Source organism: Natrix helvetica (assembly GCF_964273705.1).
Source record: "Natrix helvetica genome assembly, chromosome: 1".
Lineage (NCBI taxonomy): Eukaryota > Metazoa > Chordata > Lepidosauria > Squamata > Natricidae > Natrix > Natrix helvetica.
Genome location: NC_138548.1, coordinates 128,531,558 through 128,549,352, shown reverse-complemented (window position 1 = coordinate 128,549,352; position 17,795 = coordinate 128,531,558). Strand labels below are relative to the sequence as shown.

At 40.4% G+C, this 17,795-nt stretch overlaps 1 protein-coding gene across 10 annotated transcripts in view; it reads right to left on the bottom strand.

Annotated features, from left to right (window-relative positions):
- The window catches only part of TNS1 (tensin 1), a 401,394-nt gene that overhangs the window by 11,757 nt on the left and 371,842 nt on the right, over positions 1-17,795 (bottom strand). For all 10 annotated transcript variants that reach the window (XM_081935971.1, XM_081935975.1, XM_081935973.1 and 7 more), the window contains 8 exons: positions 17,427-17,637; positions 14,932-15,806; positions 13,201-13,287; positions 9,902-10,033; positions 7,610-7,702; positions 6,191-6,268; positions 2,200-2,271; positions 1,448-1,616 (listed from right to left, as the gene is read on the bottom strand). In XM_081935971.1, coding sequence (XP_081792097.1) covers positions 1,448-1,616; positions 2,200-2,271; positions 6,191-6,268; positions 7,610-7,702; positions 9,902-10,033; positions 13,201-13,287; positions 14,932-15,806; positions 17,427-17,637 — 1,717 coding nt within the window. The remainder of the gene's footprint in view (positions 1-1,447; positions 1,617-2,199; positions 2,272-6,190; positions 6,269-7,609; positions 7,703-9,901; positions 10,034-13,200; positions 13,288-14,931; positions 15,807-17,426; positions 17,638-17,795) is intronic.

Genomic DNA, 17,795 nt, shown 5'->3' with positions numbered 1-17,795 from the left:
TACAGCCATTTGAAGTGGAAGGAAAGTGAATCTGTGCACACACATAACTAAACCACCCCAAGGCAGCTCATCTACATGAGCAAGAGAGAAAGTTCTGATAAGATGGCAGGAGGTCACAGTACTGTATGGCCTGGATGGGCTCCAGATTTTTAATATCCAAAGCTGATGAAATCCTCCTGGTAGAAATTTGATTTGCTCAAAATGTCCTGACCTTTTTTGATACCGTGCACATATTATTATTTCACTCAATGTGGCCATAGAGAACTCTGCAACATGATGCTAAGAAATACAATACAATACAATAGTAGAGTTGGAAGGGACCTTGGAGGTCTTCTAGTCCAACCCCCTGCCTAGGCAGGAAACCCTATACCGTTTCAGACAAATAGCTATCCAACATCTTCTTAAAGACTTCCAGTGTTGGGGCATTCACAACTTCTGGAGGCAAGCTGTTCCACTGATTAATTGTTCTCACTGTCAGGAAATTTCTCCTCAGTTCTAAGTTGCTTCTCTCCTTGATTAGTTTCCACCCATTGCTTCTTGTTCTACCCTCAGGTGCTTTGGAGAATAGTTTGACTCCCTCTTCTTTGTGGCAACCTCTGAGATATTGGAATAATGCTATCATGTCTCCCCTAGTCCTTCTTTCTCTTAAGCTAAACATACCCAGTTCCTGCAACCGTTCTTCATATGTTTTAGTCTCCAGTCCCCTAATCATCTTTGTTGCTCTTCTCTGCACTCTTTCTAGAGTCTCCACATCTTTTTTACATCGTGGCGACCAGAACTGAATGCAGTATTCCAAGTGTGGCCTTACCAAGGCATTATAAAGTGGTATTAACACTTCACGTGATCTTGATTCTATCCCTCTGTTGATGCAGCCTAGAACTGTGTTGGCTTTTTTGGCAGCTGCTGCACACTGCTGGCTCATATTTAAATGGTTGTCCACTAGGACTCCAAGATCCCTTTCACAGTTACTACTACTGAGTAAGGTATCACCTATACTGTACCTGTGCATTCCGTTTTTGTTGCCTAAATGTAGAACCTTACTCTTTTCACCATTGAATTTCATTTTATTAGATAGTGCCCAATGTTCAAGTTTGTCAAGATCCTTCTGTATCTTAAGCCTATCTTCTGGAGTGTTGGCTATTCCTGCCAGCTTGGTATCATCTGCAAATTTGATGAGTTCCCCATTTATTCCCTCATCCAAATCATTGATGAAGATGTTGAAGAGTACTGGGCCTAAAACAGAGCCTTGGGGTACTCCACTGCATACTTCCCTCCATGTAGATGCAGTTCCATTGAGAACTACACGTTGAGTGCGGTTGGTCAGCCAGTTACCAATCAATATTGCAGTGAAATGAAGAATGTGTTGAGGAACTTGTCATTAAGAAGATACTAGTTTTGGATGCACTCAGACTTCTCCAAACCCTGACCCTCCATCCTGTTCCCTTACTTCCTCTGGTTGTCTGTCAAGGTGATGCCTTGTGTGGAGACTTTGAAGTGGACAATAGTAGCAGAGGGAGGGATATCCGCAGCCAGTGTCTCAGTGATTGCTTTGGCGATGGCCTGAGGGCCTGTTAATGATTCCATTTCCACCGAGTTTATAAACAGCACGTTGCAGGCTGTGGGAGAAAAGAGGGAAATTGAGGCCAACATTTTTGGTATGGTAGAATGAAGAATAAGTACAAATATTGAAGCATACAACACACCGCTGCTTGTGCTACAAGGAAAGTAATGTGTATCAACATTCCTCTTTGGTTATGCTAACCAAAAATTCTAGGATGAATACTGATAACTCAACTGATGAATGCTAAGCGAAGGAAGAGTGGTATATATATATATATCTCATGATTTTCTCTTTCATAGGAAACAATAGTAAGAACTTAGCACTTGACCGCATTTCACATTATTTCCATCTTTTTTTCAATGTCAGAATCAGAAACAGTTTGTGATGAGTAAGTTTAACACAAGACTCACACTAGCCACAGTAAATCTAAATCAGAAATTCAATTCTACCCTCAAACACAGTTCCATGAGGTAACTGGGCTCAGATTAAGCGGTTGGCTTGGTGATTCAGTGAGCTTCCTTGGCTTTATATGAGTTTGAACTCGCAAATTCTCGGCAATAAGCTAACATCCTAATCATTTAGGGTGCCTTTGATTTTCATTTCAGTTCATTCAAACTGTGTAATCTTAAATCGCTCACCTGCTCCCTGTTTGAGCAAATCAGTTGCTGAGCTGCTGGATGATGCTGTTTCTTTTGTTTCGTCCATAGGATCTTCAAATAAAAACACAGAGTAGGCTATTGTCTATAAATACACATCTATAGCATATCATTTTTCTGGACTGTCTAACAATCTATATTTATGGAGAACACTCATTTTCATTTCAGATTTCTGGAACTGAATAAAATAGTGACAACTACATTAATTTAAAAAGGGAATGTCTTGATTTACAATTCAGGGATCCAAAGACAGTGTGTTTAAATATAATTGCTATTAATTTTTTATTCTTATTAATTTCAATTACAGTAGTAAAAATTAATACAAACTAAACTTAGAGAAATAGAAGATAATGCAAAGAAAAAATAAAAAGCACAGGAAAAAGAAAAAGAATATAATAAAGAAAAAGAAAAGAAATATAGTCACTTCCAACTTTCTTCACAAGTATATACAAATTTAATAGTTCTTAACTCTCTATAAAATTAAACAATAGCTCTTTATCCCATATCAGACTCCTTATCTATAAATAAATCCATAAAACATCATCTTCTCAGTTCTGCTGTCAACAGAAAGTTTATTAATAGTTGCCAGATTATTGCAAAATATGTCTTATTTTGAGCTTTTAAAGCCAACTTTATGCTCCTTTCTTTTACTTTTAACAGTCTTAAATTTTAATTCAAACATTCCATCAAATATTGTTGCAGAATTTGATTTCTCTTCAATTCTTTATCTCATTGCAAAGTTTCTTCAAGTTCTTTTTAGATGGAATGTAAGTGAAATAAGAACACATTTTCCAGTTAAGTTATCATTTGTACCCTTTGGATTTTTAAAAGTTCAACCAGTTTCTTTTGTATACAAAAGCATCCTTTTCCAAATCATTCTCTTGGCCTGTCATTTATAGTTCCACACTCTGTACTTTCTCTGCCTTTTTAGTTAAGATTTGTTCCGCATCTCTCATTCCTTCATTAACAACTTTTTATGGGGGAATGTAACACGCATTTCCAGGAAGGAGGAACTGCATTCCAAAGGAGCATGAAACAGTAAAGTTTAGATTTAGTTTTGTTGCGAGAAAAAATTAATGCAGCCTCTGCCTGGGCGTTCTCAGAGTATAACATTAATAATGCAAATAGTTTGCTTTAGCTTGGCAAGATTTCTGTCTATAGATAGGGTTCAATAAAAGAAACTGTTCAGAAGAACCTCAGCAAGTCTTTCTCAGTTTTGGAGCTGAACATTTTAAACATCATCTATACAGAGAAAGAAAACTTTATTACTGACCGTGTTGATATTGTAGCAATAGTTTTGGATTCCATTCCTTAAAGTTATCCTTTAATATATCTGATGTTATAACTATAAAGTTTTCTATTTCCATTTTTAAGTCCCAGTATTAAATGACATCAAGAGGAAGCTTGGATTTTTTTCTCTTCTCCTTAAAATCTCTAGCACCCTCTAGTGTTCAATTTCTAAAAATCATCATTTACAATTTACAGTAGAACCTCTGGTCATGACCATAATTCATTCCATAACTTTGGTCGCAATTTGATTTGGCCATGACCTGAATCTAATTTTGGAAATTTGGCTCTTACAAAAAAATGGCATGGAAGGGGAAATCAGCCGTGCAAAAAAAAAATGTGAATTTTTTGATCGGAACGCAATTTGATCATGGTCAGAAGCGTTCGTGACTAGAGGTTCTAGTGCATTATATTATTTTAATTTAATTTAATTTAATTTATTTTAGTGTTGTGTTTTTTCAAGTTTATTATTTTATTTTAATGTACTTCTTAACCATTCGTTTCTCTCAGAGAGGGGCTTTTACTATGAATTTTACTATGGATAGCCAAAATAAATCTGTTTATTTTGACTGAGCCCACATTCTCAGAGAGGACCGCTGGTTTGAAAGTTGAGTTAAAGAGGCCATCAACATTAAAGACTGAATAGCCATCTTTCCACAAAGTGGGGGGGGGGGATGTCCTGTTTACAACACAAGCCTTTCAGCAGTTCCAAGAAGGCTCGACACGCATTTGCATTATTCAGGTGAGGGCACAGATAAACCTTCAAGTGACCTCAATGACTCTCAAAAGAATGCTAAGTAGAAGATGACTGCAAGGAATATAAATCATTTCATCCTCCACCATTTGGTCAGAGCTGAAGAAGCTTTTGGATGAGAAGCGAAACGTCTTCAAGGAAAAAACAAACTCCAGCTGTTTTTTTGGAAGAAGATAAAAGCACTTTGTGGAATGTTCCTTAGTCTTTATTGCTTTTCTTAATTCTTCTTCATTCCCCTGATCTCTGACCTCCTCTGGAAATCCCAAAATATCATATTTTAATGGCTCTTAAGGCCTATACGGAGAAAAAAAATGTACACGAATGCCACAAAAATACCACTCAACTGTTATGGACTAAAAATATATCTAGCTTTCAATTAACTATGTGCCATTAGAATTTGTTTATGGAAGATATGACAATTGCTAATGCTTTAATAAAATATGGAGAGATTCCTATCTTCTCCTCCCTCATTATAAATCAGCAATCCCCAATGTAGTTCTTGCTGAGAGTGCTTGAACTTGGGGGAAGATTAACATATGGAACATTTGTGTACTCCCTTAATCATCTGATTAAAGGCTGATGTCTGTTTGAAGAAAGGGGATTTTGGGATTTCTAATTGAGTCATCTTGACCCAAGTAGGAATTTCAAAAAAGTTTTCTGTGTCACTGTATCTAAAGAGATCTCCCTGCCTTTACCACAGATTAATTATATTCTTGAGCTGTAGAACAGTGGTGAGAATTCCGTTAACTGAGACGTGCTCTGTGAAGCAAACTCCCAAGAGAAATGCCAAATATTTTCATTAGAAATTGAATTATTTGTCCCAACTTTCCCTCAATATAAGCAGCTGCCGCAATGTTTATTTTTGTTATTTCCCTTTTTTCCCTAAAATATTCTATTGTTTTTATTATTATTATTGTATACCATTTTGGTGTTTTAATTACAATGGATATAAAACATTTTACATAAAAAAAAAATAAGCAATACCTGTGTCTATGTGCCCATTTACCAACATTTCAATATCATCGCAGTATCTCCTAAATCCTCATGAGATCTTTTCAAACTGTGTTATTATAAGCCACCCCCAGGAATCCTCCTTAGAGAATGAAGAGTCTTAAGAGCCTCGTGACTGAATATCCAATTGTTTGGTTTAAGTGGGTATAGAAATAGTTCCATGCATGGAAAAGTCTCGATGTGCATGAGTAATCTATTCAAGAGTAAGGTATAACTTGTGAACAATCCTTTTTTCTGGGTTAGCATTTGAAGATTTACAACTGGGCTGGTTGGGTGAGGTACAAATTATCGTAAGTAGCCATAATGGCAAAGAAATGATGGTGCAAGGAGAGAAGTAATGAACTATGGGTTTTGCATTGATAACACATTATATTATCTTTCCCCCGCCCCATCCTTTCCCTGTCATTTTTTGCAGGTGTCCTCCTATATTTAATCAGCAGATTATAGCAGTGGACTAGTGCTGAAACAGTATTTGGCATCTGCTTTCCTCATCTATGTATGCTGCATGGTTGCTAGCTCTGGAATAAAAAAACACTTTCTGTACCTGAATCCCTAAGGCTACACAACTGACTCATAATGTGATATACTTTACCTAATCTCCATTCCCCTCCCATTTGCAGAATATTGTTGCTGTTGCCTCTATTTTTCTGAAATTAAAGTTGACTTCAAACTTTCTTGGTGGTGTCCCTGAACTTGCCAGGATTAAATACTCTATAAAATGACATTACATTATTTTGAACTGCTAGGTTAGCAGAAGCTGGGACAAGTAACGGGAGCTCACTCCGTTACACGGCGCTAGGGATTCGAACTGCCAAACTGCCAACCTTTCTGATCGACAACCTCAGCGTCTTAGCCACTGAGCCACCGCTCCATCACTAATAAAATGACATTATGCTCATGTAATAATGTGGAGAACTTTACCTCTGTCAGGAATGACCAGCTTACAAGGCAATGCCAGAGGCATGATTGAGTGCTGATATACCAGAGCAGACAGGCAACCTAGAAAGGAAAAAAGAGATCTGGTCAAAATTAAAGGTAACAGAGGATATGATCCTGTCATGGCATCTGTTTTTGGAACATCATCCGCCCGGATATTAAATTAATCTCAACTCTGATTGCCTTTTGTATGGCTTTGAAGACCTGGCTATGCCACCAGGCATATATAACAGAGTTTGGGGATAGTTGCACTGATGTATCAAACTTTTTTTTTAACCTGGTTGTAGTTTATGTATTTATTTGGGATATATTCACAGCCCACGGTCACAACACTAAGATAGGTGAACCATATAAACTGAGATATTGTTTATTTAAATTTATTAGGGCTACCCACTCTAAAAATAATAGCTTCATATTTATGAACCACATTTCACCGACTGTATTCTGCATGGTGTGAGCATTCTTTGTGGATGCTCACACACTACAAATAAATAGGATGTTCACTAAACTAAACTTCAATGCTCAGAGACTCATTTTAAAGCCAGTTGGTTACGTTTCATCTTAGTTATATTAATCCAAAGGTGTCCAAACTTGGGAACTTTAAGAGCTGGCTGGGGAATTCTGGGAGTTGAAGTCCACAAGTCTTAAAGTTCCCAAGTTTGGACACCCCTGGATTAATCACACAAAATTCTGTGGCAATCTGTTGTTCAAAGCAGAATCAAGAAATATCTGCATACAAAGCCAATTCGCAAACTAAGCTTTGGATAGTGCAATGGGTGGCATATAAACTTAATGAATGAATTAAATAGATGTTTACAAACTTGTTTATTTTACTTGTACCCTGCCCAGCATCCGATAGTGAAAGAGGTGGGAGTTTTTAAAATTTTATTAAATCAATAAATAAACAAGCAAGCAAGCACAAGCAAGCTATACTTGGTATCACATAGCATAATTCATGCTGGCAAAGAATGGAATATTTAGTTTCATTCGTGACAAAGAATAATTCATCACATTAATTTAGAAGAGTGAAAGGACTGAGAATATATGCAGAGAAATGAAAACAATACCTCTGGCAAGAAGACGAAATTAAATGACCTCAATATACATGCAGTACTAAACAGTATCACTGCAAGTGTGTCATGTTCATTGATGCTTAAAAGAAATGCATATTGTACAATAATGCTTTCTGTTTTTGCAAACCATGACAGAGATTCTGAGCCTTCAGAAATTTAGACAAATTAGCCAAAAAGTTTCAGTAGATTCACGTCAGTTAAGTATTAATATTTCTGTTCCTTACTTGGAAAGTCTACAAAGTTTAGAAGCAACAACACATGTTGTTTCTATATGTTCCACAAGAGGGCAGGATAAGACAGAAGTTGTGGAGACAAAAATGTAGGTACTCACCAAAATTGGGTTCATTGGGACATCCTTTTAGTTTCACACCTTTAGGGCTGGTTTCTATCAGGAAGTGTCTTACCAGCTCATTGGTGATGTCTCCTAAAGGAATCAATCAGAATTTTAATATAGACGGCTTGTCATATAAATTGCCACCTAAAAGACAGCCTAAACCCATGATGGCGAACCTATGGCATGCGTGCCACAGGTGACACGCAAAGTCATTTGTCAGCTGGCCAGCGTGCATGCGTGTGCTGGCCAGCTGACTTCGGCCTTCTTTTGAGGCCATTTTTCACCCTCCGGAGGCTCCTTGAAGCCCCTGGAGCGCAAAAAACCAGCCCTATGGGTAAACCAGAAGTTTGGGAATGAACTTCCGGTTTGCTCGTAGGGCCATTTTATCCATCTGGAGCCTTCAGAGGCCTTCCAGAGGGTTGCTTTTTGCCCCCCAGAGCCTTCAGGGAAGCCTCTGGAAGGCTCCTTAAGGCTCCAGAGGGATAAAAACGGCCCTACGAGCAAACCGGAAGTCCGTAGGGCCGTTTTTCATCCTCTGGAACCTTCAGGGAAGCCTCCGGAAGGTCCCTGAAGGCCCCTGAGAATGAAAAACAGGCCTACGAGCAAACCAGAAGTCTGTTCCTGAACTTCCAATTTGCCCATAAGGCCGGTTTTTCGCGCTCCAGAGGCTTCAGGGAAGCTCCTGAAGCCTCCGGAGGGCCTCCGGGGGGCGGGGAACCTGTTTTCACCTTCCCCAAGCTCCTATAAAGCCTCTGGAGCCTGGGGAGGGTGAAAAAAGCATGCCAAAAATGGGGGGGGAGCGCTAGTCATGCACGCATCCACACTGCGTATTGCATTATAGGTGTGGCATGGCCGCGCACAACCCCCTCTGCGCTCCCCCCGCTTTTGTCACGCGAGCCAAAAAAGGTTCACCATCACTGGCCTAAGCTAAAGACCAGCTATTTCTAGCAAGAAAAGAATGAGTTTGTCCCCAACAATTTATTCCCTGTGTCAGTCCACAGACTGCCACAGCTGTTTATAGTTCAGATTGAGGAAAAGCTTTTACAGTGAACTTCATTCACTGGGACTAGAAAATCTCTCACCAGTCTTATGATTCCATAAATCACAAACCCAGATTTCTCATGTCTATGGAGATTTTCAAGCTATCCAGGTCACGGTTGTCCCAAAGGTGTTTTTTTCAAAAAGCAACTGGACTTTGTTTTTCCTAGAAGACGTTTTGCTTCTCATCCAAGAAGCTTCCTCAGTTCTGACTGAATGGTACGAGGATGGAACGATTTCTATTCCTTGCAGTCATCTGGTCACTAGTCCTTTGGACTGCAAGGAATATAAATCCCTCCATCCTCCACCATTCAGTCAGAACTGACAAAGACTTCTTGGATGAGAAGCAAAACGTCTTCAAGGAAAAGCAAAGTCCAGTTGGCTTTTGAAAAATTCACCTTCCATATTTCTGATGCCACAGCTTTACAAACAGTTTAGTCTCTGAGGTTGCAACTATAGAATATATTTTCCTGAGATTAAAAGCTGGATTCTCTATCACCCAATAGCGTCTTTGCTGGTCCTAACTCAAACCATTCCCATGTGGCCTGAAACTGGTTGCTGATTTGAAAGCAGTCTGCTATGCACATGTTCCAAAAGGGCAAGGGGCAGAGGTGGTATTCAGCCAGTTCTGACAGGTTCTGGAGAACCGGTAGCGGAAACTTTGAGTAGTTCAGAGAACCAGTAAATAGCCTGGCCTTGCCCCCGCTGCCTCCCAGCTGATCTTCTTTTGTTGCCCTGAACAAGAGAACGGAGCTGGAAAGCAGGTTAGTGGGATGGGGAGGGAATGTGGATTTTGCCGTAACCTTCTTCCAGGAGTGGGGAAGGAATGGGGATTTTGCACTATCCTTCCCTTGCCACGCCCACAAAGCAGTGGTGGATTGCAGGCGGTATGCCCCGGTACAGGCATACCAGTGCCTGCCGGGAGCACCAGGTACCATTCCGGTATGGTGCTCCGGAGGGCCCACCCACACGCCTGAGCTCCTTACCTGTATTTGAGCTCTTCGGCGCTTCTGCGCACGTAGCGTATGGCGCCTGCGCGACGCTCCGCCGAGCAGATGGAGTGGCGGGGAGGTAAGGACACATGTGCGCATGTGGAGGACGCCGGGCCCCGTTGCACCGTACCGGTTGCAACAGGATCCAGAACCCACCACTGCCACAAAGCCACAGAACCGGTAGTAAAAAAATTTTGAATCCCACCACTGGCGGAGTGTGTGTGTGTGTGTTAGTGGGAAGTTTTGTGAATGGCTCTACCTTTCTTGCTCTGCTGCATAACACCTGGAGGCGGTGAAGCTACTTTCATAGCCAGTCCGTAGGCTCCCCGGAAAGAGTGGCTGTCTCGAATGATGAAGGCCCCCGGTTCCTTGTCTTTTAGCAATGCAATGGCTGGGAAAGAAGTAGAGCATACTACGTGAACATAAACGGATCTAAACCTTGAATAAGAAAACGTATAAAGAAACGAATAATAGGATTCTCGGTGTAAAGAAGAAAGTGACTTATGACTGTTTTTCACACTTGCGACCGTTACAGCATCCCCCATGGTTACTTGATCAAAATTCAGACGCTTGGCCCCTGGTATGTATTTATGACAGTTGCACGATCCCGGAGTCACCTTGTGATCGCTTTTTGCGACCTTTTGACCAGCGAAGTCAATGGGGAAGCCAGATTCACTTAACAAACGTGTTACTAACTTGACAACTGCAGTGATTCGCTTAACTGTGACAGGAAAGGTCATAAAATGAGGCAAAACTCACTTAACAACTGTCTTGCCTACCAATGGAAAATTCGTGATCAATTGTGGTTAAATACATTACTGCTTCCCTCCCCCCTCCAATCAACAAGGAGTAAGCCATAATGAGGGTACCTAATAAATCTCAGGTTCCATGTCATTGTGAAAGAAACATAAAACGTCAGGAACTAGAGAAACTTTCATACTTTTACAACACCACTTTTATGAGGTTTATGACAGAAACTCACATCTTTAACATGTCCTATCCCCCATCAACATATCTGTAAACCCAGTGCTGTAACCTTTTCTAATAGGGAAAATTTTCCATGTATTTTACCTCTGTCATTCTGCTATTCCTAAACTTTTAAGAAATAATCTGTGTTGGCTTCAATAGCATTTCTTCCTAGGTTTGGTAACGAAACCCCAGAATAGGTTGGCTACTTTCTTCCACGGGGAGAGAGAGGGAGGGAGGGAAAGAGCTCTGATTTTGAAGGAAGAGATGCAACCTTGGAATCTTCTTCCCAACCCTTTTAGAAACATCTGCATCTCATACCTTTCTAATGTCAAACAGAGAGAGGGATCCATGGCCATTGCCAAGAAGTAATGGGGAAGAATTGTTTTCATTAAAACCCACCACCTTTAGAGCACCAGACATACACCCAGTAGAGGGAGAAATGTAGATATGCCCCAAGTTGGCATAACAAGTCCTTTACCCCATAGGAAAGGCACCAAGTCTGGAAAACAAATGAAAAGTTTCTCTATTCTATCCTGTTCAGTGTAATACTGACGTGGTTTTAGATCATTTGAAAGCTCACTAGTTAGAGCTCCCCAAAATGTTAGATGTGATGGCTCTGTCCAAAGCCATTTGGTTGGAACACCAGCTATTTCTCTATTTCTTTTTTTATTTATTTAATTTATAGCTCAGTTTTCTTTTGGAAATATGAGGTGAATTCACCTTTATAAGTCTCCAATGTGACATCTGGAGATTAAGGTGGTTATGAATAATGTTGTCAGTTGTATAATTTGGGGAGGGGACAAAAAATAGCAGCATTCAGTGAGCAATGTCATGAATAAGGAGCAAACTTGGCCCTGGCATGAGTCCATGCCCCCCCCTCCTTTAAGGGGGGGGGGGAATTTTCTCATTGACTTCTAAGATTTAAATGTGAAAGCTCTTTTGTGGTTTTGATTCTGGGAAGCCTGAATTACAGCAGGGACAGGAATGACCCTGTCCCTGAGAATCTGATCTGAAGCAGAGCCAATGTTCATTCAGTAACAGTCACTCTACCCTTGAAAGGGGAGATATGAAGGAAATGAGGGATGTGCCAAGTGCTTCAGCTGTTGAATGGATGAAAAGAACGGCTGTTGACAGATACATGAACGTACTCTTTTAAAGGGCTCACTGCCTCACTCCCAATTATACGACAGACGGTTTATCAGCACGAGCTGGGGACAGAAGGTTGCCATCCTGAATGCTGAATTGGGGGGGGGGGGGGTCTGTTTTGTACACCTTTGGGCCATGCCATCCTGAATTGGGTGAGATACCCTTGCATGCTCAAGTGCTAACCAATTCAAATGTAGAAGTGTACTTTTTTTGACTGGAAGAAGAATATAAAATTAAACGCTCAGTTCTACAGATCTCCCTTCAGTAGACTTTGGATGGAATGAACAAAAGTTTACTTGGGACTTTGACTGCCAACAGTTATTTCTGAAAGGGTTTATGAAATGGACGGAATTTATGTCCTTTGTGTCAACTGATGTCATTTCCATCACTGATGTTTTTATGCTTCTGCATCCATTTGCATTCATTACGTAACTGATTTCTATGCAATGACACAAAATATTGCAAATCATATATTTTGCGATTTAATATAGATTTGGCTTTAGCAGATATGCCTCTCTACAAATCAACCGTTCAATCAAGGTTTTATTGTAGCTTCAATGTGATGGGAGGCAGTGCCCATATTTACTCACTTTTCTCTCCGTGACTGCATCCCATTTACCCAGTCATTGCCTCTGAACTCTAAGTGCACAGCTATATGTCAGGCAAAGGAACTGAAATATGTATTTATTAGACCTGCAGCCGATTGTCTCTATTTCCACAAGACAATGCTTCTGTGAAACCTTCTCAACTTCTTAATTGCATAGAGAATATCCATATTATTGAGGGAGGCGCTCACCGTTGGAGGTGGCTGACAGGATAAAAAGGTCTCATCTCCATGCTGTCTGCTTTTTTTAGTTTTGGTTTTAATTTGGGTAGTTTAATATTTTGATATGTTTTAACTATTTTTCTATTTCTTTTATAACCTGTAAGCGACCCAAAATGACCTTATGGGGGTGACATAAAAATAAAGGAATGAATAAATAAATAAATCCCCATTTTTAACTTGTGGCGGGACAAGAGAAGAAGATGCATGTGACACAAGGTGATGGGGTAATCACTCTGTCTGCTTGCCTGGTCAGGGAAGGGAGGGAGGGACCTTTCCCAAGTTTGAATCCTGAAGTTTACCTTGACAAGTTGGCATTATTTTGCCAACTTGCCAAGGTAAGGTTATCGCATGAGCTGCAAAAACTGGAAGAAGTTAAGCATTCTTTCTATCTTGTATCTCAGAATAATTATAGCTATGCACAGAGATCCAAAAAGAGTTATTATAAACCATGTCACCATTGCGGGTTATTGGAGAAAAAGTGCTCTAACAGAAAATTTAGTGTTCCTCATAGTTTTGTGGTTGATTTGTTTCTATGCTTGCCAGAACTTGTTCTAGCTGTTAAGGAGCTTCAGTGAGCCACACACACACACACACACAAAAAAAAACAACCACCTCACCTTGTTCTCTGGAGATTTCTGGCTTGTACCAGTATTTTGAAGTATCCTGGACGAACTTTAGATTTGCTCTTGTTTCAGGACTGCTGTCTAAGAAACAGGAAAAGAGAAATAAGGCGGAACTGAATTTGTGCAATAGAAATTTTGTGGATTGGATTTGTACCACATGCTCAACCTGCTTAAGGAACTAGTCTATTTCTGGGTTTGCAAAAGATACTGAAAAGTACATTGTCCAAACTCACTGAGTTCACACAATTTACACAATGACAGAAAAATGAAATCACTGCAAATAACCAGGCTTTGCATACTCTTATGAAGGGAACGACTAGGTCTCTAACTGAACCTATTAAAAGTTGTCATTTGAATCCAGCTACCATGCACTCCGCCACCCCCAGTTTTAATCAAAGTTGATTAATTTGAGATAAATGAGTTTATGAAGCTATGATGATTACTGCTAAGATTGATAATCAATAACCTCTCCTGTGTTTATTAAGGAAAAGAATAATCGTGATGATATAGTCTTGCCAAAAACAATTAGAAATATCAAATTCATTATTCAGTGCTAAAAACCGCATCATACAATTACTTTAATAAGCAGGCAATATCATGTAATGTAAGATTAAAATTGGAAAGAGACGGCTGAATGGAATAAGAGGCCTGGAAATTTTATAAACAGAGCAATGCTATAAAATTTGACAGATAGTTAAAAATTCCTTTTCTTGCCCCTCTGTGGAAAGGAAGTTAATGAAACACTGATAAATAACTCATACTAGCAACCCATTGCTGCAGATCAGCTGTGGACCTATTCTTCCAAAGTTCCAAGAAATCAGCTGTGGACCTATTCTTCCAAAGTTTCAAGAACACTTGGAATGGAACAAAAAACCCATAACATATATTCTTGATACTTGATATTTAGCAAAACTATTCCTCTCTCATTGCAAAGCACACACAAAACTATGGTTATGTTAAGAACATTCTTAATGGTGAACATTCTTCATCCAAATAGAAAGAAATATAAGAAAGCAACTCAAGGGTTCTCAAACTGTGGTATTGGAGCTATTGACGGAGTTGAGGAACTTAGATATTTAAATAATGTGTTAAGGCTTGTGTAAAAAAACTGGAGTTACTGTGCCAACTTGCTTGGGGTTCTGCTTGTTAGTTTATCTAAAGTAGGTAGTTGCAGTCTTCTGATAAATTCAGTTTTAAATACTTGTTTAGTTTCATATCCCACAAGTTGATTTCCTTAGAGGAAATCAAGATACCACAAAGTTGGAGAATCTTGCTAGACCTTTGCTCTACAAGTAGCCCTTGAACCTTTGCTCTGCAGGTAGTCCTTGATTTATAATCATTCGTTTAGTGACCGTTTAAAATCGCAACGCAATGAAAAAAGTGACTTAGGACCATTTTCATGCTTAAAACCATTGCAGCATCCCAATGGTCACCTGAACAAAACTCAGACTTGGCTCATATTTAGGATGGTTGCAGTGTCCCAGGGTCACGTCATCACCTTTTGTGACCTGACAAGTAAAGGGAAGTGAGATTCACTTAACAACTGTATCACTAATTAAACAACTGCAGTGATTCCCTTGACAACTGTGGCAAGAAAAGTCGTAAAATGGAGCAAAACAATTGATTCGCTTAGCAACAGAAGTGTTGGGCTCAATTGTGGTCGTAAGTCGAGAACTATCTGCATGCTTAACTCTCAAGTGAGAAAGAACATGAAAAAAGTTTTACCTGGCATTGAAAATTTGGAAAAATCTGGCAGAGTATGATGAAAGGCCATGCTGCTCCCACTGCTGGGACTGGACATGCCACTGGAAATGGGTGATGAAGTCTTGCCATTCACCGTAGCATAGTTGGGCAGGCTGTTTGATCGATCCCCCGATGACATCCTTCTTTTCTCGGGGAGCAATGGTTGGGGTGGAGTGGGGCTGCCCTGTCTATATACTGCCGAGTCAGGGGAGGAGGAATGTGGGCTAATTCCATGATAGTATGCGGGGGAGACAGGAAACAATGGGGTAGAGGGAGCCTGATAACCTGAAGCACTGCTCTGGCGAGACAGGGTTTGTTGCTTTTCCTCTGGAGTTGAGTACCCACATATCAGGTGTCGGTCCAGACTAGGACTCCCGGAAATCATGGCTGTGCTACCCCCTGCTAAGGGCTGGTGACGAGCATGGCTTGGACTCCCAGGTGATGAAACAACAGTGCTATGGGGACCCATTAAGTGCCTGTTCATGCTTGGGCTTCCTGGAATGGCCACCATATTTGTGCTAACAGTTCTTCGCCCAAATCCTGGGCTGGGGGGAGTATTGGTAGCTACTGTTCTATGAAGGGCGTGTGGGCTTCCAGGCATGACTTGGACCCCAGATGCCATGATCTGGGCTTGAGGCCTTGGATGGTTATCTTGTTGAGCGCTGGTTCGGCCATCAGGGAAGTCGGCATTCATAGAGACCGGCAGGCCCTGAGTTGATGTAGATGTATTTTGGTAACTGCTGTGTGCTGAAGGACCCTGAGAAAGATTAGTGGATTGGAAGCTGGACTCGGCAGATGGCTGGGAGGAAATGGCTATGCTGGCACTGTTTTCTGATGGGTAACTACCAATAGAGATCCTGGAGGAAACAAAGAAACATATTAAAGTACTTTATCAAAGGATTCATTCATAGCCTGGAATAGCATTGTAAGTTGCAAGAGGTTTGGAGCAGAAACATAGTGATCCGTGAATTCCTCACAAAATCAGGGGCTAAAATGCTGTGGCTCTTGGAGTATATGTGCAGTCCTCATTTTCACTTCCTAAGCTTTTAACATTTGCCTTTGATTTAGAACAGGGGGTCTCCAAACTAGGCAACTTTGAGACTTATGGACTTCAGCTCCCAGAATTCCTCCACCAGCCAGCTGAGTTGAAGTCCACAAGTTACCAAGTTTGGAGAGCCCCGATTTGGAATTCAGATAGGAAACTTGCGTTGTTTCCTTGATTTCCCTCTGGGAAAGGTGAAAGCGGGTGAATGAGAGGGAGCTAAAGGAATGGAGGGAAAAAAAGCTCCGTGCTGGTACCACCCACTGCTCTGATGTGGTTCCCAAAAGTTTTCTCCTGTGGGAATTCCCACTTTAAGTCATAGTGCTTTAAAATCATGCTCGCACTTCTATCTTTGATATTCATTCAGGTAAGTGATCATAGTTATTTGTTTTCAGGGGCATAGTTTCAATTGTGTTCCTCTTTCTGAAACAATGTTTAAATAAAGTTATAGAGCAACGGCCTACGAGGAAGTCATTTTACTTCATCTTGTAATTTTACTGTTCATAAGCCATTATGAAACACACACGATCTAAAATGCAAACATTTAAGAGAGGAAAGAATTTCACAATACACTTGTGCATATGGAGAAATGTGAACCGAGGATATCCTCATGTGGCCAAAACATGCCAGAACTTATAGATTTATAAACAGTTTGGTAACATCATACTGTTGACACATGGAATCTTTTCCAGTGGGGAAAATGCTTCATAATATTTTTCGGGAAAAAGAAATAATGAGCTAGTTGAATTTGGGCACACTGTCCTGATTGCTAAGCATATATTACAAGAAGGAGCAAGATAACATACAGTTATTGAAGCAGCTCTGATGAGGTTCTTACTCTATGAAACATTTATCCTGATCATAATTGAACACAATTTTGCATTTCCTATTTTTAGTTATTTTTACTTTTGTAGATATTGTGTGTGTGTGTGTGTGTGTGTGTGTGTGCGTGCGCGCGCACAAATACCGTTCTTCCTCTTGGATCATGAATGGATCATGAACATAAGCAAAGAAAAGGGAAATAATATCTAATAATAATAATAATTTCCCATATTCTTTCCTCTGACATTAAAGCAAACTTTTCTCTCTCGTTTGTCTTATTCCAGTGCTATAATAATCAAAACCAAGGATAAATTGTTCTTTCAGTTCTTCATTCCACTGATCTTGGTCAGTGGTGCAGTGGTTAGAGTGCAGTACTGCAGGCTACTTCTGCTGACTGCCAGCTGCCTGCAATTTGGCAGTTCAAATCTCACCAGGCTCAAGCCTTCCATCCTCCCGAGGTATGTAAAATGAGGACCCAATTTGTTAGGGGCAATGACTCTGTAAACCGCTTAGAGAGGGCTGTGAAGCACTGTAAAGTGGTATATAAGTCTAAGTGCTATTGCTATTACTATTGCTATTGCTATCTGACAGCCATGTCTCTCCTGCAACTTACCCATCCATGCTATGTATGGGGCTGCTGGCAGAGGCTGGGCTAGGCAAGCTGAAGGAGTTATTGAGGGACTCATTCCTTCCAGGTGTCTCAGTGCTGTAGGTCTCTAAAGCCAAAGATGGCTGGAGCTTCCCAGCAAGGCTGCTTCCACTCCCACCGCTATTGCCTGTTGCTGCTGCTGTACGAGCCACAGATTCCACGTAGCTCCGGGGCTCTAAATTTACATGCGGGGAGAAAAACAAACAAACAGAAGAATGAGGCCAGAGTTGCTCGAAACCGTAAACCATTTTTAACCACTAATAATCATGATTCCCTTGGAGTTTTTAATATTTTAATAATAATAATAATAATAATAATAATAATAATAATAAT